This window comes from Pagrus major, chromosome 13, assembly GCF_040436345.1.
Source record: "Pagrus major chromosome 13, Pma_NU_1.0".
NCBI lineage: Eukaryota > Metazoa > Chordata > Actinopteri > Spariformes > Sparidae > Pagrus > Pagrus major.
In genome coordinates this window covers 18010734-18034996 of record NC_133227.1, presented here as the reverse complement: position 1 = coordinate 18034996, position 24263 = coordinate 18010734, and the positions used below count along the sequence as shown (strand labels likewise).

The 24263-nt window shown below is 40.8% G+C and overlaps 1 protein-coding gene across 1 annotated transcript in view; it reads right to left on the bottom strand.

Moving 5' to 3' along the window:
* The window catches only part of LOC141007363 (putative transcription factor ovo-like protein 3), a 38802-nt gene extending 23419 nt beyond the window's left edge, over positions 1-15383 (bottom strand). Inside the window, exons 1-2 of the mRNA XM_073479719.1 lie at positions 15284-15383; positions 14905-15122 (exon numbers count right to left, since the gene is read on the bottom strand). Coding sequence (XP_073335820.1) covers positions 14905-15122; positions 15284-15383 — 318 coding nt within the window. The remainder of the gene's footprint in view (positions 1-14904; positions 15123-15283) is intronic.
* Positions 15384-24263: the final 8880 nt, after the last annotated feature.

Below are 24263 nucleotides of genomic sequence, written 5' to 3'. Positions count from 1 at the left end.
TCTAGCTGAACAGTGTAATTTATATCAAATTGAATTGTTTGCAATGATGTTATCTTTTAATATATTTTAACTACTAGTCCCAGCTAATTCACTGGACACCAGGGTGAGAGCTATAGATGACCTCGTTCCATTGCTAAAATTAACCTTACCCATTATTTAACCCTTGTATGGTATTTGGATCAAATTAACCCGTTTCAAATTTTTGCAAGAAGAAAAATGGTACAAGTATAAATCTTTTCTAGCTGAAACTCATTGGCCTTAACTTATTTTCTGTGATGAACATGTACAAACAAACAAAAATAATTGAGCACACATGCTACTATACCCCACACATTTACATCCTTCAGGCGTTCACCTGTGGAGGTGGACGTGGTTGAGGTGCGACTGCGGGAGAGAGAGAGAGGTGGAGAGGGCTCAGGAGAGCAGTGCCAGGTGAGTGATTGGCAAATTGTCTCCCTTTAAATCCAGTAGTGTGCTAGACCTCGGATGGGAGATGCACGGGAGAGCAGCTGGGAGAAGCTGCAGACCGACGCACGAGACGTGACCGGACTCTCTCTGTTATATTGTTTTATATTGAGTGTTTTGAACAGAATAAAGACAGGCTCGAGACCAGAACTGTGTGCGTTATTCCTGCCGAGATTACCCATGGTAGCACGGGAAAGGCTAAAGACCCGCCTGCATACACAGAGACACACAGAAACATGCCCACACACACACACACATACACAGACACAAACACACACAGACATGCACACACACACACACACACACACACACACACACACACACACAGAGATAATGTTACATTATTATAATCTAAGCACAGAGAAGCTGTTTGCTCTCACTTTCCCACACTCTTTACCTTCTGTCATGTGTCCACCTGCACACCACTTATAAACTTGTAAAACACCAAACATTTTCTCGCACTATATGCCTCGCACCTACACATCAAGGGGGTGGGACAAAAGAGATAAATACCTCTACATCACAGTACAGAATCTTCCACCCTCAGTATGACCAAAAGATTTAGCTGTCAGAGGGCTTTAGAGTTTATATTTGAAGAGAGTCAGGCACACAGCGATGTGGGAGAGGATGATGACTCCGAATATGCACCACAAGGAGCACCAGAGGCGGCCGCTGGAGCAGCCCAAGAGCCAGCCACTGGAAGAGCCCCACAGACATATTTGTCTAAGCTCCCCGTCTTTACAACCCTGGGCCCAATGTAACTGTGGACGAATGGCTTGTGGGGTTTAGAGGTCACTGCCCTTTCAGGCAGCATATGCCCTCAAATCTAGCAAGGTATGGCATCAAAATCATTCATCTTATGCATGGAATATGCAAATTTATACAGGGAAGCCAGAAGGAGGAGCTGCTGAAAGAAACCAGGGGACACGAGTGGTGCTAGATTTGTCACAAGGCCTCAGTGGCCACAACATTACCCGCGCCAATTTTTTCACGTCATACAACCTGGGACAGGAGCTTCTCAAAAGAAAGCTGACAATGGTTGGAACAATCCAGAAAAATAGGATGGAGCTCCCACCTGAGGTTCTAACTGTGAAGAAAAGGCCAGTCCATTCCTCCAACTTTATGTTCACGGCCAACACTGCCCTGGTATCTTACGTACCAAAAAAAGGAAAAAATGTGGTGCTCATGAGCACTTTACACAGGGATGGAACAATAAGTAGCAGGTGAGACCGTAAGCCAGAGGTCATACTTGACAACAGTGGATTTTTTAACATAAATTATAACCTTATGACAAAAAAATGCATCACACTTTCATTGTTAACTGTGTTCTAGTACAGACTGATTGCAATCATTAAACATATATGTTATCTCTATTGTTTGAAATTGAGATAAAGACAAGTAAAATTTTATTTCAGAATTTTTTTTAAAACCCCAAATATGTTCCGGGTCAATTTGACCCGAGGGATACCAGAGGGTCCCAAAAGTGAAGACAATACAAACCAGTCCTTTTGTATTCAGTTCTTCTATAATCTGTCCATTGTAGTCTGTTGTCCTCTCTCCCCATAATGTTTTGTGAGCACTGAAATCACCACTCCATATGACTTTGTTTCTGAGCAGAAGAGCAGAACTGCAGTGGATGCTTTTTTTTTGGAGCCAGGAACACTGCTTACCTGATTTACTGGAGCCTACTGGCCATTACTGCTCACACTCTTTTTTTGATATGCCTGGGTGTAGGGTAGCCAGGCTTGGGGGAAATATCCTAATTCATTTTAAATTTAGTGGTTTTACAGGAGCTTTTAGAGGAGCAGGAATTGTTTTGACTTAGAAAATGTGTATGTATGTTTTAAAAAATACTACTATGTTCCATAGATTCAATGTTGTATAAAAATATAGAAAGATAAATAAAGATACAATGACCCAATGACCTAATATGTCTTAATAATAATATATAATAATAATCTTCTATAAAGTATATACCAATAACATGCCCTTTTTTATTTCTCATCAGTGATTAATGGAATAGTTGTAATGAGGTCACAGTAATGATTTGGTAATAATTACTGAACACACAACTCTCTATCTGTTCCTCATGTCCGGTCTGCAGAGATTCAGGAAGGCGGCAGAGAGCAAAAGGAATCAGAAAATCTTATAATTACAAAATCTATAGCAGCACAATGCCCAAGAAGAGACTGACTTATGTCTCATACATACATAAACATAATTATTGCCCTGATATGATCTTCTATGAACCTCACAGGAAGCCTGGCACAGGCCACTTTTGGAGTAGGCGGTAACAGACAGTGTGACTGCAGCTGGAAGGCTAATTGTTCATTTAAAACTGCTGTTGTGCAGTTTAACTGTTGTTGTAATGCATTTCGTACCGTGAATATTGTTGTAACTGACAGTGTCGAAAACTCCTTACAGACTGTTACAGATACTCCCAACTAGGGTTGCCCATTTTTCTGTGAGAATCAAAATGGTCTTTAAAATGTCAATGGAATCAATGAATGACAGGGCGTTTTATATGAAAGTTTACGGTAATCTTATTGCCAGCCCTCTCCTGCTCTGTGACCAATGAGCTGACAGCACACTCACACACGAGAATAACAATGCAGAATCCGGCTCTTCTTATTGGTTGAGGTACTGTTGCTTGCAAGAAGATACCGGAAGACAAGAGGCTGGGGCAACTGGACAACACGGACGACACGGATTCACAGGACACTGCAGACGGTACGCCTTCCACCACAAGCAGTAACGTTACTCCTCCGAGAGAAAAAAAGAAAAGGCTGCAAAAATACAGACTCCAAAGGGAAAAAGAAAATGTGGCTGGAAAAGTGCAGGATAATGTCTGCAAGGCGCACTGCACTGTCTGCCGGCACACTTTTTCTGTAGCCCATGGTGGACTGTTTGACGTGAAACAGCATGCTTCTAGTGGTGGACACGTTAGAAACGTGAGGGACAACAAAACCAGGAAACACCCTTCTGGAGAGCCTCACTACAGTATCTCAGGAGAAGGAAAAGTGGCAGTCCAAGGGAACAGCATAGAGGTGGATGCAAGCTGACCTCCAGGCAGATGACCTCCCCAACATCCAGGCTGTTGTATCCTTTGTCCTCAGCATCCCATTTTCCACTGGGTTTGTGGAGAGGATTTTCTCTTTCAAGAAAAGTAAGTGGACTGATGTGCGGAATAAATGATCAGCTGAACTAATTAGGAGTGAGCTCATTGTCAGTTTCAATTATGAAATGTCTTGCTCAGAGTTTTACTCTGTGGCACTGAAAGACAGCTCCTTACTGCAGCGAAAGCTCAAAAGAAATACAAATGGAAAAAATAGACTGTGTCCACATGACGTAGCATTGAGCTTTTGAGTTCATGAGTTCAATCTTTTTTTTTCTTATTTACTACAACTGTACAGCCATGGCCTTTGAGGCACAAAGTGTTTATGTTTACAACTTTTCCACAGACTTTCTCTTTGCACTTTTTTTATTGCACTAAATGCACTAACTTTCTATTGTTTTCTGTTATTTTATACTGTTTTCAGTTAAGCAGGACAGTTCTGTTAAAGAAATATTTATTTTATTCTGTTAAGTTAAGCAGGACAGATTTCTGTTGAAAAGATTTATTTTTCACTAAAAAATAAATTGTTGAATAATAATTTGTTTTCCATGTATTCGTATCACTCAAAAACATGCATTGAATTAAATTCAGGTTTGAGTAAAATAATTTAAAAATCGTTTCACACACAAAAAATTTCACCAACCCGGCAGGGGTGAACGCAATCGGGTCAGCCGGCCCTGCCAGCTGTCCCTTATTTATTTTTCAGGGAGTTGGCAACCCTACTCCCAACTGACTCTGTGCGCAAAAGTTTGGACACGTCATAGTTAATATAGATTAATCATTTGTGAGCTGAGAACTTGAACGTAACTCCTTCTGTTTCTGTCCCTGTGGTATAACTCGTTGCCCCATTACTTGTTTTGAGTGTGTAGGTCAGGTGCAGCCCCTTGGCACTTGCACACAAAGTGAATGAGTGGACTGTACATGCGTAATTCATTACATATACAGCATGCCGTGTAACGAGCTTTAGTTTAGAGCTGGCTGGATGAGATGATGACAACCTTTATTCAACAACAAAGTAGTTTAGCAATTGGCCACTTAAATTTAACATTTTTTGAAATGTATACATTAACATTTTTAATAACGACCCAGAAAAAATAACAAGGACATGGTCTTGGTGTCCTCAAAAGTAGCTATGGGCCTGCTCACTACTCTCCAATAAGAGATTCCTTCTTTGATAAAGGCTGGACATCCCCCTCCCAACTGCCATCTCTATCTTCTCTTACCCACCTCGGTGGATTTTTATTAAACCCATCATTTCAGCTGAACACAATAAAGCCAACAGAGCCTTAAAAGGACCAAACATAAACAGCCTGGTTACAGTTCACATACACAGGAACTCTTTTTCAGATGCAGTTCTGGTGTTACTTGACCTTAGTGCAGCTTCTGATACTGTGGACCACCACATTCTTTTAAATAGATTAAGTGAGCATGTTCGCCTGTCTGGAATTGTTTTAAATTGCTTTTACTTGTATCTTTGTGGAAAAAATGAAAAAAATGTTTTGTATCCATAGGCGACTGTTTCTCAAATCGCTATGAGGTTGCCTGTGCTCAATTTTAGGACCGTTACTTTTTAATTTGTACATGCTACCCCTGGGCAGTGTCATCAGGAGGCACAGCATCTCTTTCCACAGATATGCAGATGACACTGAGCTCTATGTGGTCGTGTCTCCTGATGACACTGGGCCGATTGACTCACTTTTTAACTGTATTTTAGATATTAAGGCCTGGACGTCACAGAACTTCTCACAGGTCAACCAGGACAAAACGGAAGTGATGAACATTGGTTCAAAGGCTCAGAGAGAGAAAATTGCCTTCTAACTAGGCAAACTAGGCATAAACCCAAGCCAAGAAGCCAGAAATTTTGGAGTGATCTTTGACTCAGATTGTAATTTTAAGGCTCATGTATGCTTTGTTACAAAACCAAAAAAACATTTGGTGATGCTGCTTTCAGCCATTATGCTCTGAGCCATTGGAACAGCCTGCCAGAGAATCTGAGAGGAGCTGGAAATATTGATACTTTTAAACCTAAACTACAAACCTGTCTATTCAGTCTCACTTTTATGTAGTGTCTTATAATTTTTAAAAATGTCTTATAATTTTTATGGTTTTAATGTTTATACTTATTTTAATTTATTTCGTTTTCATCATAGTCCTAAAACATTTTTTGTACATATTTTATTGACATTTTACTGTTGTTGTTATTATTCTTATTCTTATGTTATATTTTATAAACTTTTTAAATCAAAATTTTACATGCAATATTTTATTTTATTTCCATCATTATTTTTATTGCTTGTTTTTATCTTTTATTCTTTATCTTTTATTATTTTAACTTTTCATTTTATTGCAACTAGTGTGCATTCGTCTCTAAACCTGTTTTTATACCACGTTTTTTCTTTTATCAATCACTTGTACAGCCCTTTTGATTGCATTTTGAATTGTTTGAAAGGTGCTATATAAATAAAGTTGAATAAAATCTTGACCATTCTCAATAAGGCCTTTGTAGAATGAGGGAAAACAGATTTAAAAAACACAGATTCTGATCATCACAAAATGCTGAATATCAGATCCGATTTTCACAACACTGGTAACATCTCATCTCTCAGTCAGATCTTTATTGCCCAGATACTCATCTGCTGCTTGAACTATAGTCTTAAGCCTTGACCTTTCCTTTGTCAGTAGCATAGTAACATTCACAACTTTCCAAACGAACCCACACAGTTGAACTTATCCACTATCAAAGTGTCCTCTTTCACTGCACACTTATGTGAACTAATGTGGCTTGGATTATGCACCTGAGGTAGTCTAGGGAAGTTTCTGGTAGATTCAGTGTCTGGGGTGAATGGATGTGGTTTCACTATCATACTTCGCAAGATTTGCTTTGCTGCTTCAGCGTGTGATGCTTTATTTTGCACTTTATATCTTTGAATTTCCTTGGCTCTTTTTTGTACATCACAGCATTGATTTGTGCTCCCTGCCACTATAAGAACATTTTAATTTAGCGTCTGCTGCACAACCACCATATTCATGTTCACCAACACATTTGGAAGCACAGATTTATAAGCACTTCCAGCTATCAGAATGAATCATTATTTACATGAAACAGAATTTAATTAGCATTTAATTCACCTTGGGGCACCACGAATGAATAAGAATAAATGCAACAAATACAAATAAAATTCACTTAGGGGCACACAGACACTCACACTTGGCCCAGTTGTTCTGTACTATGCTGAAGCATGATTGTCCCTCCTCCCCAGTCCCCTGTTGGGGCCTGAGCACAGTTACCTCTTGTACATACGTCATCACGTCGCAGCACAATGAAGAACAACACAGAGAACATTACTAACTTTACTGACTTTTTTGTAGCTTATTTTGTGTGGTTTTGGTCATAGACAGCCCTCTCGCATTCCTGGATTTCTTAATTATGCATGGCAGCGTAATACACATGATTATACTTCATGTCCACGTTGCGCAGACATGCTTGTGCTCGTGCATGAGCAACCCTACTTTCAACCCTGCCAGGGCCAAGGAAATGTACCGTGCTTGAGCACAGTATGGAGCGCTCACACTAGTCAAACAAACTGGACTTTGGGGGTCAAACATGCTTGGGCACGGTACAGATTGCCTAGCGTGAAGACACCATTCAGCAGCTGAGAGAGGGGAGAAGCCAAAGAAAAATATTTGAAGTAAATAGATACCATGTTGATGGGAGATCCTAATTTTAACTAGGCCTAACACTTCTTAATTTCTATCAGCGATCTAGAGAATCAACCCGATGATCACAGGAAAAGGATTTGCTTCACCTGATCCTTCAGATGGCAGAGAACATGTTGTTCTGGATGGGTGGAAGAGAAGCAATGCTGTTCCGGCTGTGGAGCTCTCAGATGCTTTCTGACGGTTTGGTCCCACGTAGCAGCTTCACCAGTCAATGCGTTTCTTATTGTGAGATTTCTGGAGGTCTCAGTTGTTTCGTCTTGAGCAGACTGGGCCTCTCAGCAGGCGGCAGGGTGGAGTCATCTTCAAAAAAGTGTGGAGGCGTGGTGGCAGTGTTTGCCAGAGATGGTCATAGTTTAGAATTTTCTAACTTTGGTCGTGTTAGAAAATATAAGTTGTCGGACAGCCTGACCTGAACAGATTTCCTCAGAATGTGTCTGTCATAATCAGTTCATCTTCATGTCTCTCTCTTTCTCTCTTTCTCTATCTGCAGCACACACACACACACACACACACACACCATTTAGCAGGGTGTGGATTCAAAGTTCTTTTGTTCCTGCCTTTTGTCTTTCACAGATGGAGTGCATGCAATGGATCGATGCATTTCTGTATACTCTGGGTTATGCAGATCTCCATCTGGACAGTGAGTAGACACCAGGTGGATGGGCTATCGTCCCTCCCTCGGCAAAGGGTCAATGGCTTGGAGGTCAAGACACTGAACTGAAGAGAAGAAAAGATAGGAACTGGAGGAGTTCTGGGCTTCCTCTGTCTTTGTAGTCTTCTGCAGAAAGGGGTGGAGGTATGATGCCAATGGTGTGAAACGTAACCATTCCCACTCGCAACTAAACATAGCACAAAAAGTAAGAAAATTTGTGTTTGGTAGATTATTTCTTTGTTGTAACAATGCTTCTTGGCAATAAATCGTATACCATTGGAAAGCCTGTTTATTTTCCTTTTAAATGGTGCCATATTTGTAAGGATCATACATTTGTGGGATGAGCAGCAGAGCTAGGTATGTGGGTTGCGCCCATGAAACTTTGCCATATCTTCTCTGCCAAGCAGCTTATTCTGCTGTTGACTCTCGTTTGGTGTTTGGTGTTGTTTGGTGGATTTGATGGATGTTTAAAAGTTTCAAATCACTAGTGCAGGCAGATCCCTCTTGTGTTTGTGTGTCGCTCAGTCGCTAAATACCGGTGTGTATCTATCGCGAGTTCTCCTTGATCTTGTCTGGCGCAGCTTCTGTAGTGCAAGCAGCTGTAAGGGAGACTCGCGTGCATGCGGTTGCGTGCCTCCAGGCAAATATAGTATAGTGACTGTTTAGGCTAGAAAAATGTACTAAATGACGTTGTTTCCAGTAAACTCTGGATGTCGCCGCTTCAGGACACTTGGATTGCAGTGGGCGAGCGGTATGGAGGCATATTACAAAGTTTTTGTGTAGTTTTATGGACCTTTTCGTCTCGGACGCCATTGACGCCCGTTATATGGATTTTTGCTGCAGGACGGTACCCCCACGGGTCTCCAGCTGCACTTTGAGGAATAAAAAACTACACCGGACTTCTCATCAGCATGAGGGTGAGTTGATAATGACTGAATTTCATTCTAGAGTGAACTATTCCTTTAATACTTGCTTAGGATGCCACCAATTGGCACACAACATCCATTGCTCCTCTTCCATGAGTCTTTCCAGGCCGTTCTGTAAAAGTGGAGCTTGTCAATTGGCTCCCAGTCAGAAAAGACCTATTTAATGACCTGGTCAAGTGAGCAAGGGTTTAGCACAAGTTCATCAGTTCTCTGTCCCGTCCAAAAAATTCTGAATTACACACTTGGGCACTATTTAGATGGACTATAGTGCATGGTCTATAGAGCAAGGCGTGGTGCGTTTAGGGCATGTCCATACCTTTGAATTTTGTGTAAATTTTGCTAGTTAAAGGGCGAATAATCTTGGAGCAAAGTGAGGCAGGGCACAAATGGGTTGTAAGTAGACTCTGAAGAAGTCATGAGTTTGTTTACATAAATTAAACCAATCTGAGCTTCCTCTCCCATTCACTTTAATAGCCAGGTGCCCTGGGACCTGGCACATATTTAACAGTGGCACTCGCTGCTGAGGGACAGGGATGTGTTACTCGACTGCTGGACCCTCTGCTTCGCCATTTCACAATCATCTGTCCCATCAAGAACTCTGTTTTACTGCATATGTAAAAATATTTAACCTAGGAGGAGGAGGAGTGCTGCTGCGCATCCCTCTGTATGTGCATGGATCTCAGTCCTTGGATCAGGCGGGATGGGTCATAAAAAGTATCATCCTGATCAATAACGGGTGGGATGAGAGCCGAGAAATAAATCCTTAATGAGGAAAATATTAATGACATTACCTGCATCGATCCTCCAGCAGCAGAAACGATATGTGCATCTCTACATCAACATGCGCATATGTGCGTGGCGCTGTTCAGAGTGTATACACATGGTGTGAACCCGCCTGAGTAGACGCATCTTGCTACCTGTGTTATGATCCCAGTTTATGTTCTTGTGTTTCCTGTTTTATTTTGATATTATGCCCTCATCTGTCACTTCTTGCTTTTCAGTTCCTCCTGTGTGTTCTTTCCTCCCAGTGTTTTTCAGTTACTTCCCTCACCTGTCCTTTTCCCCCCTCACTCCACCTGTTCCTGATCCCCTCGTTAGTGTGTCTGTGTATATAGTCTTTGTTCTCTCTCGTGTCTTGGTCAGTTCATTCCGTCTTGGACTGTCTTCCTCCATGTTTGTCCGCATTTCCCCGTGATGTAACCCTGTGTTCTCCACCAGAATCTTCTCCAGTCTTTCCTTGTGTCTCCCCATGGCATGTTTCCGGTTTTTGCTCCTTGCTGTTTTCATTGATTTGTACTTTGCTTTTGTTTGCACTTTGTTTCAACCATTTTTGTTGCTACTTTGTTTTTTGTCCTTGTGACTTGTTTTTGGTTTATCTGGATTCCTTGGTTTTTGTATATTCAGCTTTGTTTAATTAAAGCTCGCCTTTTGTTTCCCTTATCCTACCTCCCGTGTGTTGTCTGCATTTGGGTCCTCACCTTGTTTAACCGCTAAAACGTAACAATGTGAATAATGCGCTCTTTAAATATCAGCAAACAGATTGAGCTCTTTACTCCAGACCAGCTTTTTGTAGGTCTATGGTGCTGTCGCTTTCTGCTGACTCAAGATGGCAATCCGCCATCAGTGCGCCTGACTACACTTCACTTTGAGACCAACATGGCCAGGGGCACACATGTTGGTCTGAATCTAGCAATGACATTTGCTCTGCACGCTGCTGTGCTCCGAGCTGACAGCCCATTGTTTTTATGAAGCGATTAATGGAAGTTGCTAAGGAGTGAAACATCTTGCTTCACTTGCGGAGTACCAATCAGGTAGCTGAGAGGCATGGAAGCCACTAACAACGGTTACTTTTAATATCTTTTACTTAAGTCTCTTTTTCAAACTCAGTGCCCACTGAATGATGTTAACGTGCTGCTTGAACAGAGACGAATGGGATTAAAACAAGTTAGCATCCTTTCAATGGGCATCATAGTATTGCGCTTGACAGGGGGCAAATATTAATGTGTTCACCTGTGTTTATCAGAACCGGAGCCGATATATATCTGTCACTACTGCAGAGTCTCTTGACAGGGGAGTAAGTGCAGATAAAACACATTCACACTGAAGACAAAAGTCACCACAATATTAGCCTATGCCCCAAGTCACTGCACACTCTGCCCACTGAAGTAAGCGGGAGCACACTCCAAGCAGTTAAGATGACAGCCCACCAGGCTGGAGAAATGCTGTCACACTCAGGAAGGGACAGTTGATGCTTTATCCTGTTGCCACTTTTTTAAATTACATGTTACTGGAAATAGTTGTCAGAAGTATAAAATTGTACTGGACCAGCCAAACGGGGGGTGTGATGTCATGTGCCGCTAATTAGCCTCTAAGATGTGTTATAAGGGTCCAACAAGTAGGAAATAAGATGGTGTGTGCTTCATTTTACAGCACAATTTTCTTGTAATGTGTCGCTAATTAACATCTGTCTAATAAGGGTCTAACAAGGTTGTAATTAGCAACTCATTACCCTGTAATAAAGTGAAACTATGGTGAATAAAGCCCAGTAAATGCATCATCCTCAGAGCTCTGTTCTTTGTCAGACCATTATTAATATGGCACTACAATTGTCTCACAGTGTGGTGTCTACAGTATTATTTGGTAGAAAGGTAAACTAGCATCTAACTAATCTATTATGGATCTGATATGGTCTTGCATTTGATTTCTTATTGCATAATCTTGTGATAGTCTATGAGGATCTCCTGTTTGGTTTCTAATTAGAGTATAATTTGTTATAGTAGTGTCTAAGTATAGTACATTTTAGCTCTAATAATGCATTATATGCAGTTTGTAATTACAGTTTAGGAATTTAGGTGTATGGTTTATAATGAGGATATAAATATATGTATTATTTCAAAAATGTGTCTAATTTGATATAAAATTCAGCTTGTTAAATATTATGTTACACTTTTTTTAAAGAATATATTTCTAGGTTTTGCCGAATTTAATACAAATGACGGATTATTACATCTTATAAGTGTACTTAGTTTACAACTGTCTTTGTTTTCTGTCTAAAAAAGACCATATTATTTCTAGTTCATACCTAATTTGGCACAAATTATGGCTTATTACATCTTTATTAGATTACTGAGATACCCTGTGTATGTTTCCTGTCTAATAAAGACCTAGTTATTTCTAGTTTTTGTCTTATTTAACAAAAAGTACAGCTTATGTACCACATGTTCTCTAAAATAAAGTGCAACCGACCTCATATTACTTTAAGGCACTTAAAAGCACACCATTAACAACTGCAATGCTCCTTGATTTCTCTGATTTACCCTGCATACTTAATACCTAATACTCTAATATTTGCTGTTGATTTGTGTCTCTCCTACTGTTTACATTATTCTCTTTTATTCTCTATTGTCCATATTTAATGCTATTTTTTAGGCTTTAGCCTTGCACTGTAATACTCCTTTGCACCACACCATGGCACACATTCTTTTAGAGCACCTTACAATCTATCTATCCATCTATCTATCTATCTATCTATCTATCTATCTATCTATCTATCTATCTATCTATCTATCTTCATCCTAGTCCACTTTTAAATTGGTGTTCAACTTATCCAGCAGTCTTTTGATAGATGGGGCTGTGGTAGTAATGGTTGTCATCAGTGGTTAAATTGGCTTTTGTAAGGAGGGGGAGCCCTTCTTCACTCAGCGGTCATTATCTCTCAAAATATTTTTTTTTACCTTGCACCATTGGCTTAATACATATTTTATCAACTTATGGCCTACTTGATTATATCTCACATTCACATATTGGTATCTTATTAAGCCTACATTTCACCATCAATCTACACTGTAATTTGTTAAACGTATTCACAATATACACAATCAATTCACATCTAGCATCTAAACTGTCGTATCCCTTTCATTACGTTACTCACCACAGCAAAGGATCTCTGCACTGTCCCTGCATCCTGCATCTGTCGCTGACTCACAAATTAGAACCTAGATGTCAGGAGAGGTGGTGGAGTTTTTTTTTTCAGTGAGAGACTGGCGGAATGACTTAATTAATGGGAAACACTAACGTGGCATTAGCTCGTCTTAACGGTTAGCTAATGAGATGAGAATGAGAAAACTACTCGCCCTCCTCATCTTTTCACTATTTGCTAATGTAGCATTAGCTGTGTAGAGACTTTATCACAGAAACAAAGGTGAAAAATACAGACATTTAGTTTCAGTAAATTAACAAAGTTAACATTTTGCTGTGACAGTTCACCCACCTTCTGTGCGTCAGCAGCACTGTGTGTGTGTGCGTGCGTGTGTGCACTTGCCCGGTATGCGAGAAGATGCCGGTAGCAGTGAAAACGTGGACTGGAGTTTCTTTGGTTCAGGTTTTATCTCAATAAACAAGTGGAACGGATTCAGTAATGAAGCTCTGACACAGCGCTCTGACAACAGCGCTGAGTGAACAGGCTGATGTATTGATGGGGATCCAAGTTAATGATTTTAAAGAGTTATATAATGGTAGCTACACCCATGATTACAATAAAACACTGAAGCAGAGGGAGCTCAGCTCCTGCTGGCTGTACTGACGAGGTGAGGAGGCGGAGCTGAGCTCCGGAGGGCTCCGGCCCAATTTAATCTCTGGTTGTCATGTCATCCATGTGTGCTGTTATTGGTCGCTAGTGCTGCCCTGCCAGCCCTTAGCATTTCACTTTTCTACTTAACTAAATAATGCCTTGCCAACATTATACAGTATATGACCTAAGGCTTTCTGCCACAGCTTTAAGGTCATTTTGCAGAACATTAAAAACCCTTGCTCTTGCAATCTGTATCCTTCCTCCAGTGTCCATCAATTTCCTAGTGTTGCCATGACTTTACTACTTCTAAAGCTACCTTTTGCCTAATATTCATAGGTTAAATCTCCCATCTTCTCGAACTTCCTCTTAACTGTTCCTTTCAGTTCTGTCACTGCACCTATCAGTTCTGAAGTAAGAGTTGCCCATATTGCCCTTCATAGTAGTCCTAGGCCATTTCACTTTCTGCCTATCACTCTTTCCATGTCTGCTTACTCTTACCCCCTTCTGGCTCTGCCATTTAGTGCTACCTTCTGCTTCCTCCTCAGTGGCATGGTAAAGGACTGTATTTATATAGCACCTTCTAGTCTAAGTGACCACTCAAAGCCCTTTACAACACAATTCAGCATTCACACATTCATTCACTGGTAGCAGAGGCTACCATGCAAGGTGCCACCTGCTAATCGAGAGCGATTCCATTCATACAAACACACATATTGATGGAAGAGCCACCAGGAGCAATTTGGGATTCAGCATCTTGCTCAAGGATACTTTGAAATGTGCATGCTGCAGTGGTTGGGCATTGAACCACTGACCTTCCGATTGGTGGACGACTGCTCTACTTCCTGAACCACAGCCGCCCGGTTGTTGCTATCCTTTGAATTTTGCTTAATAGCCTGTCTCTGGACTTCACATGACTAATTTGATTGACTTTATGAGAAATACTAATAAATATTAGACCTCTGGATGCTACCTGCTCCACCACTTTTTCTTCCTTTATGCCATTGCTGATGAGTCACCTTCCTTAAGCCACAGGGGCGTACACATACAAACTGTATTGGTAGCTGTCTCTCCATTACCTTTGATACTGTGGCTTCCACTGAAGTGCTCTCGCTGCCTGTTGTCTTATTGTCTGATTTCTTTGTTGCTGTAACACACAAACTAAGCTGGTGCTACCATGTCAAGTCAATTTTATTTATATAGTGCCAATTCAAAACAAAAGTTATCTCATGACACTTTTCAGTTGGAGCAGGTCTAGACCATACTCTTTCTTTTACAGAGACTTAACATTCCCCTATGAGAAAGCACCATGTTTCCAGTCCAGTTAATTTTGTCCCGACAGCTGTCTGTTACTTGATCTGTCCCTAGTTGTCAGCAGCCCTTTTAACAACAGTCACTGGCTGATGCTATTTGTTCATATTATAGGAGTGACACTATACTTGACAAGAAACAACCTTACCTTCGCTCTACTGACAAGAGCCAGTGTACTGGGGTGGTAGAAGGAACCCCTGAGCATCAGTGTTGACCAGTCCGGCCTGGTTTCAGCCCCTGGTCCTCCTGACCCCACTAAAGGTATGGGCGCTCTAATCCCTGCTGCTGTCCCACATTGTAAGTTGGCTACTGGCAGAGGCAAACTGGCAAGCTGCTGGCTGTCATGCTTTCTTGCATTTTCACTCCCTATAAAATGATAAAATGAAACAACTGTGTACTTTATAATTATTAACAAGGTCAAATGAATTACTACATATAAATAACTACATACAGCTTAACAAGGATAAACCAATTTTATATGTTACTGCTTACTTTAGACATCTGAAAATACATTTAAAGATGCTTACCTACTATAACATCTTCTTTCCACTGAAGTTGTTCTGGCTCTTTCCATTGCCATGCTCTACATGTCCGACGTTTCTTTTTCACAAGGAAAGACCTCGGCATCCTTTAGAGTTCTCTCAAACTTATTCTTCCTTTACTTTTTCTTGTCTTTTTTTAACTGACCCAACCAATCCTCATCCCTCGACAACCTGCAAGTACAATATCCCAGGAAAATCACAGCTCATTCTCCGAGAAGACTGGTAGGCTGGGGGGGGGGGGTTGTGTTTTGACTGGACTACACCTGTGTTGACTGTGCGTGTGCATCATTTTAACTGGTCCCCCACTGGTTTTGCATGTCAGGTAGTAAGAATCCGGGGAGCTCCGCATTCAAGTGGCCCTTGGTATGCAAATTTTTTCCCCTACCAAGCCCCAGCTCCAGACAGAGGGCACGGTCTGAGTAACAGAAGCAAGCACAGAGGAGCCACAGCCTTAACTGCTAGGTAAATCAAGCCTTTCTCTTTTTTCTGGCTTCTTTCTGTTGCAATTGTTTGGTGGGATTACAGAGCTTCTAAAAAGTCATACAAAAGCCACACACACTCACAGAAGATGTCAAGCACTTGCTGTCAAATTGACTTTACGTGATTGCACATACATGATGGCACTTTCAATCCTGCTGTGTTGATCCCTGTCCCTCGCCCAGTGCATGCTGAGGCAGGAAGCAGCCCCTACAACTCTGAACAGAAAAAGTACTGCACAACCTTGTCTAATTGTCACTGCACTATCAATACACTGTATGCTTAAGAAAGAAATGAACTACGTGCATATGATTTCACTGGACTCTGCATACAAATGCAGATGAGTCTTAACCCCATCATGCAAATAACAATAGAGGTCACTTCAATAACATAAGGATGGTTAATGAGGTGCAAACTGCACTGTAGTATTTCTAAGTGCTGTATCGTAGGCAACTAGACAGTTTCTTGAAGATGTTTCACCTCTCATCCAAGAGATTTATTCAGTTCTAACTAACTAGGACAGTTGCAGGTTTTTAAACTTTGTGTGGAAGTGTACTTACAATGTTGTTAAGGACACGTGTGAGCTCTGAGTTTCAGAGTCATTAGGGCCACTTGTGGGTCACCCTAACGACTCTGAAACTCAGACTCTGAGTAATGACTCTGTAAGGACACTCTCACACAGAGTTTAAAAGCCTGCAACTCCCCTCCAGTTAGTTAGTACTGAAGAAGCCTCTTGGATGAGAGGTGAAACGTCTTCAAGAAACTAAAAATACGTTCAATTGTCTATGATACAGCACTTAGAATTACCATGACCTGGATGACTGAGAACCTTCATCAACATGCACAGTAGTATAAATACACTTCAGCCCTGCCTTAATGCTACATTGGACCCACTGAGAGGGTACAGGAAAGTTAACAAACTCTTTAATGTTTGAATTGAACAGACGCACACTTAACTCTTCCAAGTTATCAGTCAGTGGGATAGTAACAGTAGAAACAATGTGTTGCTGCAATATTCAAATTGGTAAATAATAAAAAAGAAGCACAGTGTAGAACTCCTCTTTGCTGTTCAAAGAGGAGTTTGCTATTTGAGATTTCATAAAATCACTTCCACTTCAACATTTGTTTTAAATGTAAAGTTTATGTAATACTCTGTTATTCCATTGGTTGATAAAGACGAAGATATATAGTGTATCTTTTATATGTTGCATATGTTGAAACAGAATTTTGATAGGCATGTACAACAACTATTAAGTGACATGATTCATAATATTCATAATTGTCATATGTGTAGGTATAAATGTCTTCAGACAGAGTATAATTAAATGCACTTTTCAACAACAAATCTCTTTGTTGTTGCCTTCTGGAGCTCTAACTGTATGCAAAGCACCAGCCTGTGTGCTGCAGCATGGAAATGATATGGTAAATAGGTAGCTCCACCTTACTTTGTCCCAGACAAAAACTGGCCCTTTAAGTGACTCCTATCTAATTTCACGCTCGTTGTCCAGTTACTTGAGTTTTACCAGTTTAACTCTGGATAGATGACCATGGACAGCAGAACTGTATATACTGAAAGGATGATGTCTTTTCGGTAAATGATAACATTGACAGAAATCTCACATAACATTTTCCCCAGATGAGAGGTTATCCTTAGAGGGTCACAGGGGGCTGGAGCTGATCCCAGCTGACATTGGGTGAACGGCAGGGTACATCCTGGACAAGTTGTAAGTTGGCACATAGAGACAAACAAAGAAGCACGTTTTAAACAAGTTGGGACAGGGGCAACGACCTGCTCCTTATGAGTGTGAACAGTTGTCATCCTCATTCCCTTTATTTTAACAGGGAAGGCCATTGAGAGTAAGATCTCTTTAGCAATGTCACCCTGATAACAACACATAAAGAAAACAATACATGTAAAAATTACAAAACATCAAATTCAGATTAAGACTATCTTTACAAAAATCAATAAAGTTGATGAGGTTTAACATTAGATGTATTATCTTTGTACTGTTTTCAATTTAGTATGTGCCAAAAACAGTAAGCAAATTATCACATACTGTTTTATTTACATTTAACACAGAGTGTAAATTTAATTGAACTGAAAGAGGGAGAGAGAGAGAGGGAGAGAGATCACAGCTGCAGTGAAATCTCTCATCAGTAATTACCAAATTCAGCAATTGTGAAAAATGTATCCCAGTTCAGTAATACTGAGATGAAAGTAATGTTCTGTCATGACTGCAAGAGACAGGCGGAGAGGAGACAGAGGTTGCGAGAGTACTACATGTCGTATAGATACCTGCTGGTTCTGTTGTGTTCACATTTCAAATCTGATGCCTGTAGTGCATTAAATGACACATCAAATTGAGCAGGTCAGTTATTGCTTTTGGGTCCTTACCATTTCTGCCAGTAATGCTCTATTACAGTGACTGTTACGGCTGTAGTGCTGTGGGTGTTTGTGTTTTGTGTGATCTTGTTCCTCCAGGTTCCACGGTCAGAACCATCTACTTTGTTCCTATTGTATATAAACATTTGGTTGTTTTTTTTTAACCGGTTATAATTCAGATACGTAACCTGGACCCAATCTAAGTAACTGCTCAATTTGAATAACGCATGCATGAGCACCTCCACCATCTTCGACAGCTAGGGTGTGGCAACACCGGTCCAAATTGCCTGCATGCATGGTCCAGAACCTCTTGCTTTTCATTTTTGCCCCCATGTAAACAGGTTGGAGCAGCCACACGGCCCACTTGAGCAGAGCTCCCAAGGCTGCAATCGTGCATCATCTAAAGATTTGGAATCTCAGCTATTTTTTCCACATCACGTGTGGAGTTCTCAGCAAAATTAGACCTGAAAATAATCCGCGGACAGTGGTATCAATGTCATACCAGCATTTCAAGTGTATAATGGGTAATATGTTAAGCAAAATATACAGGTAAACAGGTGAAGGGTAGTATCAGTGTCTCGATGAGGGAAAAGGAAAATCATGTCATCATCTTTATTGATAATTAATGAAAGGCAAACTCCATGTAGCAATGCTGTCTGTGTGGACAAACACATGCCTGTGGGCCACAGTTGTTCAGCAAAGCAGCCGTCACACACTGTTCAAGCAGGCAATGTGGACCGAGCATTAAGAAAAACGCACAACCGCAGTAAAACCTGAAATTACTTTATGATGATGATTATATTGCTAACGATTATTTTGGGTGGCAGTGCGTTGTTCCCCGTCATAGCATAGAATATTTTTCAATATAAATTAGCTTTTATTGTGACTTCACAAAAAAATTCAACAAATTGCACTTTTTTGCTTTGGTAATATTGTTCTTAAACTTTTCATGTCAAGAAAGCCAGCCCCACATTGAAACAAACACACTGTTGGTTTAATTCTTTTTTAGTTTTTTTCACTAATTTGGGTTGCTCCTATTTTTTGGCATTTACACATAAATACACACTTATATAACTAACTGTCAATTTTGCTATTTTTTAAGATAGCACTACTGACACTTGTTGTGTTTATTTTAGTAGTTGTTTAGATGTTTAGGTCATAGGTCATTCCCCTGTATCTCTAAATGGCCTGATCAGCCACCATAAACATTGAACAAAAAGTAAGGACATTTTTGTTTGGTAGATTATTTCCAGGCTGGTGACCAGCATGAGGAGGAGGTGCCAGGCTGTTGTAGCTGTGTATGGTTCTTCCACACACTACTGAGGCTCCTGTTTGTTAAATATAAATATATGATAAATTGTTAAATTGCAAATATGTCTTGTTTCTTCAGACTTAAATAATCCCATCCACCAAACAACACCAAACAAGAGTCAATAGCAGAATAAGCTGTTTGGCAGGGAAGATTTGGCAAATTTTTCATGGGCGCAACCCAGGGCCATTTCTGTCTTTTTGGCGGCCCTATGCAAGATGCTGTTTGGGGGCCCTATTTTGTCAAACTACAATGGATAGATTCCTAACCCTTTTAGGTGATCCACAAAGATGCAACAATGTATTACATTTTAAGAGGAAAACAGGCCAGAGTCGTGAAAACCTCTCTCAAATTCAAACATCTTAAGTGGACCCACCCAAGCAAGTTGAACTGATAGAAAATGTTAATACAAAGTAAACAATGGGGATCTTCTATATGTCAATAAATGAAACTGATGCAGTGTTCCTCAAAATTTTTTATTTTAAATTGTAAAAAATGGGAAATGTGAAATTTGGGCTAACCTGAAATGGTCCTCTACCTACTAAATCTGCCCTGGACTAATCTGAGAGAACTGATGGCCAGTCAGCTGGATCAATTGGTTGACCAAAAACTGGCAGCTGATCTTGTAAGCCTGCAGGAGAAGAAGATGGCCATGCTGCTTCCTGGTCTGGTGGTGGTGAAGATGGCTCTGCTGCTTACTGGTCAGGTGGTGCGGAAGGCGGCCGTGCTGCTTCCTGGTCCACGGCTCCAAAATATTTCAGAATTGCTCCTGCGAAGACAAAACTCCTTAGGTTACCAAGCAAAATAGGTCCTAAGCAAATATTCATACTATATAATTGAGCTATGTTACACTAATGCAGAAATTCATAATCTGTTTTATATTAAACATTGTAATATACAGTACGGTGTCCCTTTAAAGCATGCACCCAATTTCAAAGTTGTCACTTTTAAGCAGTTTTCGACACATTGTACTTTTTGTGTATATTTCGCAGGGTATTACAAAGTGGACTACTTGTGCCTAACTGATGATATGGTCTTAACCTATATTCTGTGGGCAGAACTAATGGTCATATATAGTATAGTTTACTATACTATATATGACCATTAGTATATATTTGTGTTATTATGATTCTTTTGAATAAAACGAAGTAATACATCAAAAACATAACTAAACTGTAGGAATGTAGGCACATTTGTTCAAATTATATTGTCACAATAAATATTCTAATAAATGTGGTAAAGAAAGATAGTCCATAATAATCCACAATAAGCCTAATATGTATTGCACAGCTTCACATTAGAGACCTATAAACTGAGGACACACTAAAATTGATAAATTAATCATAAAAATAATTCTAAAGTAATGTTACAGCATTAAAGCTACCCCCTCCACGTCATAGCAACGCGGTGTAGTAGAGACGCCGGCCGTGACGCTCTCACTGGATGATGATTTTCTCTGACCAATCAGCGGGCGTGCGTATCGCCATGGCTCGCTTGGAACCTAAGCAGTTTTCCCGGTGAAAAACCAAAAAAGGCGAGTCGAGACGAGTCAAGCTGGTACCATGCACTGGAAAAGCACGGCTCACTCCTCAGATATTGAGACCGGACTTGCAATTTGAGGGGGCCCTATGCACCCCCATAGTCCGCATATAGCAAGAAACGGCTCTGGCGCAACCCACATACTCAGCTCTGCTGCTCATCCCACAAATGTAAGTTCCTTACAAATGTGAGACCATTTAAAACGGAAGCAAACAGGCTTTCCAACGGCATAAGATTTATTGCTAAGAAGCATTGTTACAACAAAGAAATAATCTACTAAACACAAATTTCCTTACTTTGAAATGAAAATCCATAAAAACATTTCAGTGCATTGTTGGTTTGATGTTGTAGGATAAAATCCTAATGGCCTGCTGAATTGTTCATATTATAGGATTGTGTAGGAGTGTAATATAATATCCACAATTATGTTTATATTAATGCATAATCACCTGAAACAAAGAATTATGTTTACATTACCTCAGGATGATCCTTTTATATCTACAGAGAGAACAGGTCCTCTCCCACCATGATTCTACAGTAGACTAGAACAAACACTGGCTCGAAAGAGGGCCTTTCACGTTTGTTGAGTGTGAGGAGAGGGGTATTCAGTTGCAATCTGCAATCTCACCACTTGATGCCACTAAATGATAGACTCTGGCCCTTTTAAATATTTTAATAGATGGGGAGGTTACCAAACAAGTATACCATAATGTAGAAAAGACAGGGCCGTACACAGGATTTTAGAAATATCGAGGTCCAAAATTCAAATTTGCTATGTAGTAGAGATTACGAGAAATGTTGGGCCCCTCCATGCTTTAGGGGTCCGGGGGAAAAATTCCCCCTTAAATGATGACTTCTGGGGAATTTTGTGAAAACTAATTGATAAATTGAGATGAATATATTTCATACATTATAGCGTATTACAATACAGCCTATTAGGCCTAAAGAAAACCTACACAGATTATTATATTCAACTCATTTATAGAATAGCAAATTAGTCTATATACGCAAGACTGAACCATATAGTGGTGTTATATAAAGGCCATCATGATAATTTTGCCAACAATGAACCATGGATTTGACACATTATGTTTGACTTAAACACATATGATAAGGTTTGGCTGTTTTTGTTTGTTTTGACCAGCACAGGGGCACAATGGACAATTACACATCTCTTTATCTCACCTCCATCACCTCTCTTTCTCTTTCTCTTTCTCTCCCCTCCATCACCTCTCTTTCTCTCAGTCAGGGATGGAAATTAACTTTTTTTTCCACCTGCCATTGTGGCTGGTAAATTCTAAAATCTACCAGCCACTCAACATTTTTACCAGCCACTTTTATATTTAAGCGTTGATGTGTACAGTACAATGCCTAGAAACATATTTTTCTTGTACAAGACATGCACATAGTATTTCCCAATCAGTACTTGTTACCAGAGTTGATTATTCAGTAATTATGTGATACCAATGAATGATTACAGGGGTAAAACTATCCAAGGGTCATCTACTAGGTCGTGAAATAACAGGAAATTAAGTCTGAATAGACAAAGTGGTTCAAAATGAAGGTTAGATGGTTAGAAATCTATATCAATATCTCCTTGCAACTACAGGAATTTACAGTAAGCCTACTTCAACTTATTTTATATGTTCAACTGCACTGGACCCACACAAAGGAAGTGGAAATTGCATCATTTTTCATTTAAAAATGTCTTCTTGGCCGTTACCTCGCTTGTCTCCCCATTCTCCTTCACACTCTCCTCAGCGGTTCTTTTAACTCCCACGATGTAACCACTGTTGCCAACTCCTCAGTAAGGAAAGTCGCAATTGACTGTGTCACGGGGTGACTATTTCAAGTGGTGGGACCAGTGGCGGCGCTGTCTTTTTAAATTATGTTCACAGGGTAATGCTGCGGGCTGACGCGGGGTAATGCTGCCCCGGAAGGAGACGGGAGGCTGGAGACTTATGATTGGTGGTGGGGGTTGTCAGGTGGGGTCCCCACAGGTAGAAAAGCCGGGTGAAGAAGAACAGAGGGAGGACGGCAGCCAGGCAGACGGTGCAAGACGCTGCGGCACGAAGACACGGATGTGACCAGGGTGGCGAGAGAGAGAGAGAGTCGGGTTCAGCCTACGGCCGGACGAGGAAAGGATCTGATCGATACACCTTCCGCTACAGACCCAGCGAGAGATCGCAGCCAGAGACGGCAGCTGGGGAAAGGACCAAGGGAGACGCATCGCGGGAAGTGTGGAGGGGTTGAGGCAGGCTTCGCCCCTCCTCCAAGCTAAGTACCACTTTCATTTCACTCCGTTGTGGTAATATTAATAGGGATCGATATAGAGGAAGGCGAGAGACGAGAGAAACCCCCTAATTTTGTTTGAAATCATTTGTTTGGATTTTATTTGCATGCTTTGTATATTGCTTTTGTTTGGTTTTCCTCTCAATGAAACCCGAAGATTGACTGGTTGTTTTCTATACATCAGCTGGAGGTGTCACGGCCGCAACAGCGTGGCTGCAGCTGGAGAGGAGGAAGAGCGCAAAGGTGGCAAGGGACTGATTTTGGACTTTACAAGCTGGACTGTTACTTGGACCCCGTCTTGTCGACCCGCCTCCCCCACCCATCGTCACCTAGTAGACTCTTCTTTTATTATTTCTTTTATAATCCTTTTAGAGCATTTGCCGCCATTGTTTTATAGTATTTTAGCTTGTTCTGTGTTTATTTTTCTAAATAAATTGGGTCAAACTTTGGCCAACCCCTGCCTTGTTGTTGCTTGTGACCAGTGGCTGCCCAGTAGAGACCTTATTTAGTTTTTATAGTTTTATCGCCACACACGCTCGTGACAAATTTGGCGTTGTTGGCAGTATCTCTACTGGGTTGAGTAGCTGGCCATTGCAGCATGCAGGAGGGTGCAGCACAGGCTGCAGGGCCTCCTGGGATGATGATGCCATTTTTTATGGGGGGCCCATGGATGCAAAAATTTAGCGGTGGGGGCTCCGACACTAAACTGGGAGAATGGAGACAGCAAATGGAGACTATGCTCAGTTTTCAGCCCATCAATGACTCCCAGAAAGCAGACTTTATACTGGGCTTGTTAGATGGGGAAGCTAAGAGGGAGATTCTGACTTTAGAGAGAGCTTGTAGGAATACGCTGAGGAAAATATTTGATGTGTTGTCTACATTGTATGGTGATAATATTCATGTCTCTACCCTTTGCACACAGTTCTTTAACTGTAGGCAAGAGCCCCAACAGACCCTGAGGTCGT